A 2,376-nucleotide genomic window follows, 5' to 3' on the forward strand; every position below is an offset into this window, starting at 1 on the left:
GCCGGGGCGCGCCTGCTGCCGCTCGGGGGCTTCTAATGTCGTTTTGCCATTTATTATTATTATTTTTAAGTTTATTCGGAAGAGGAGGAGGAGGAGGGGGGGGGGTTGCTTCTCATCCTGACTTGCCTTGTTGTTTGTTGTTGCGTTTTTTACACCCCAGAGACACCATGATTCCTGGTAACCGAATGCTGATGGTCATCCTACTATGCCAAGTCCTGCTAGGAGGTACTAACCATGCTAGCCTGATACCCGAGACCGGCAGGAAGAAAGTCGCAGAGCTTCAGGGACAAGCCGGATCCGGACGCCGCTCTGCCCAAAGCCATGAACTCTTGCGGGGTTTCGAAACAACTCTGCTGCAGATGTTTGGGCTGCGAAGGCGGCCTCAGCCCAGCAAGTCAGCCGTCATTCCTAGTTACATGCTGGATCTCTATCGGCTCCAGTCTGGAGAAGAGGAGGAAAGCCTCCAGGAAATTAGCCTGCAGTACCCGGAGCGATCGACCAGCCGGGCAAACACCGTGAGGAGTTTCCACCATGAAGGTCAGTGATGGGAGAAGGTAAATTCCCGGCCCCAGTAGCGATCGGGATTTCCTTGCCTTTGGAAGCTCACAAATGCATTTAGAAGCAGGATGTGCCCGGCCCTAAATTTATGGGAGGAAAACCGCCCCTCCAAGCCTGCTGCGTGTGGGTGACAGGCGTGCTGCTCTGTATTTTTTTCCAGCATCCTGTGCTTAACCCGAGCTTGGCCATATTTTGAGGTGCTTTCGCTTCTGTTGACAACAGCGAGTTTCCTTCGGTGCCTCTGCCTTGGGGTCACTCCTTGGGCTCGCGTGGATTTAATGGCTCTGGATCGGATGCAGGAGTAAAGTGAGGGCGGGATCTTGCCCCTGGTGTGTTTCTTTTGAACTATCAAAGCGATTGCTGCCTGGTTTTGCTCTTAAGGGGGAAAAAAAAAATTCCAAAAAAACCCCTACTCGAATTTAATGCTTACAGCTGTGTGTTTATAAGGTTTATTCAATAGGCCCTTGTAATCTGATCCAAATGTTTCCTAGCGGATGTTTCTTTTCCAAAGTAAATCTGAATTATTAATCCAGCCGCATCGTTACTGCGTTGGACTTTGCTTCTCTTTCTCCCCCTGCCCCCTGCGCCCCGTAACAAGGCACCTCTGTGCTCCGTGGCGCCGCACCTCGCCGGGGAGATGATTTTGGAGAGATTGGGAGGGGAAAGCGAAAGGGGAAGCGAGATGGGAAGGGGTGACCCGATCCGGGCACAGGCGTGTGGAGGGTGAGCGAGTGGTGCCGGGGCAGGAGCTGCTCCGGGTCCAGCCGGGAGGGATGCGCGGGGGAGCGGAGAGGTGCCGGCGGCTGCCAGGCAGGTGAAGCGTGGGTACGTGCGTGCTGTGGCTGCGCCGGGGACTGTGGCTGGGTGCCCCGAGGCTGACGTGCTCTTGTTTGCTTTTTGTACCGCTTCCCCCCCGTCCTGCTCCCCTCCAGAGCACCTGGAGAGCGTCCCGGGTCCCAGCGAGGCGCCCCGGATCCGCTTCGTCTTCAACCTCAGCAGCGTGCCGGAAAACGAGGTGATCTCCTCGGCGGAGCTGCGGCTGGGCCGGGAGCTGGTGGAGGAGCAGAGCGCGGCGTGGGAGAGGGGCTTCCACCGGATAAACATTTACGAAGTGATGAAGCCGCTGTCGGAGCGCGCTCAGGCCATTACGCGCCTGTTGGACACGCGTCTGGTGCACCACAACGTGACGCGCTGGGAGACCTTTGATGTGAGCCCGGCTGTGATCCGGTGGACCAAGGACAAGCAACCGAACCACGGGCTGGTGATCGAGGTGACCCACCTCCACCATGCACAGACTCATCAGGGCAAACACGTCAGGATTAGCCGATCTTTACCTCAAGGGCGCGGGGACTGGGCTCAGCTCAGGCCGCTCCTGGTCACTTTTGGGCACGACGGGCGAGGCCATGCGCTGACCCGTAGAGCCCGCCGGAGCCCCAAGCACCAGCGTTCCCGCAAGAACAAAAAAAACTGCCGCCGCCATGCCCTTTATGTGGATTTCAGCGACGTGGGCTGGAACGACTGGATCGTGGCACCCCCGGGGTACCAGGCGTTTTACTGCCACGGGGACTGCCCCTTCCCTCTGGCCGACCACCTCAACTCCACGAACCACGCCATCGTGCAGACGCTGGTGAACTCCGTGAACTCCAGCATCCCCAAGGCCTGCTGCGTGCCCACGGAGCTGAGCGCCATCTCCATGCTCTACCTGGATGAGTATGACAAGGTGGTCCTGAAAAACTACCAGGAGATGGTGGTGGAGGGGTGCGGGTGCCGCTGACCCCCTTCCCCGCCGCCCCCTCCCCCCCTTCTCTCTCCCTCCCC

General features: G+C 58.3%; 1 protein-coding gene across 1 annotated transcript in view; it reads left to right on the forward strand.

Annotated features, from left to right (window-relative positions):
• Nucleotides 1-2,370, forward strand: part of BMP4 (bone morphogenetic protein 4) — a 5,683-nt gene extending 3,313 nt beyond the window's left edge. Inside the window, exons 2-3 of the mRNA XM_009289845.1 lie at nucleotides 163-537; nucleotides 1,491-2,370. Coding sequence (XP_009288120.1) covers nucleotides 168-537; nucleotides 1,491-2,332 — 1,212 coding nt within the window. The 5' untranslated portion in view covers nucleotides 163-167 and the 3' untranslated portion in view covers nucleotides 2,333-2,370. The remainder of the gene's footprint in view (nucleotides 1-162; nucleotides 538-1,490) is intronic.
• The last annotated feature ends 6 nt before the right edge of the window (nucleotides 2,371-2,376 follow it).

The sequence above is a fragment of the Aptenodytes forsteri genome, unplaced genomic scaffold (genome assembly GCF_000699145.1).
Source record: "Aptenodytes forsteri isolate BGI_AS27 unplaced genomic scaffold, ASM69914v1 Scaffold76, whole genome shotgun sequence".
Lineage (NCBI taxonomy): Eukaryota > Metazoa > Chordata > Aves > Sphenisciformes > Spheniscidae > Aptenodytes > Aptenodytes forsteri.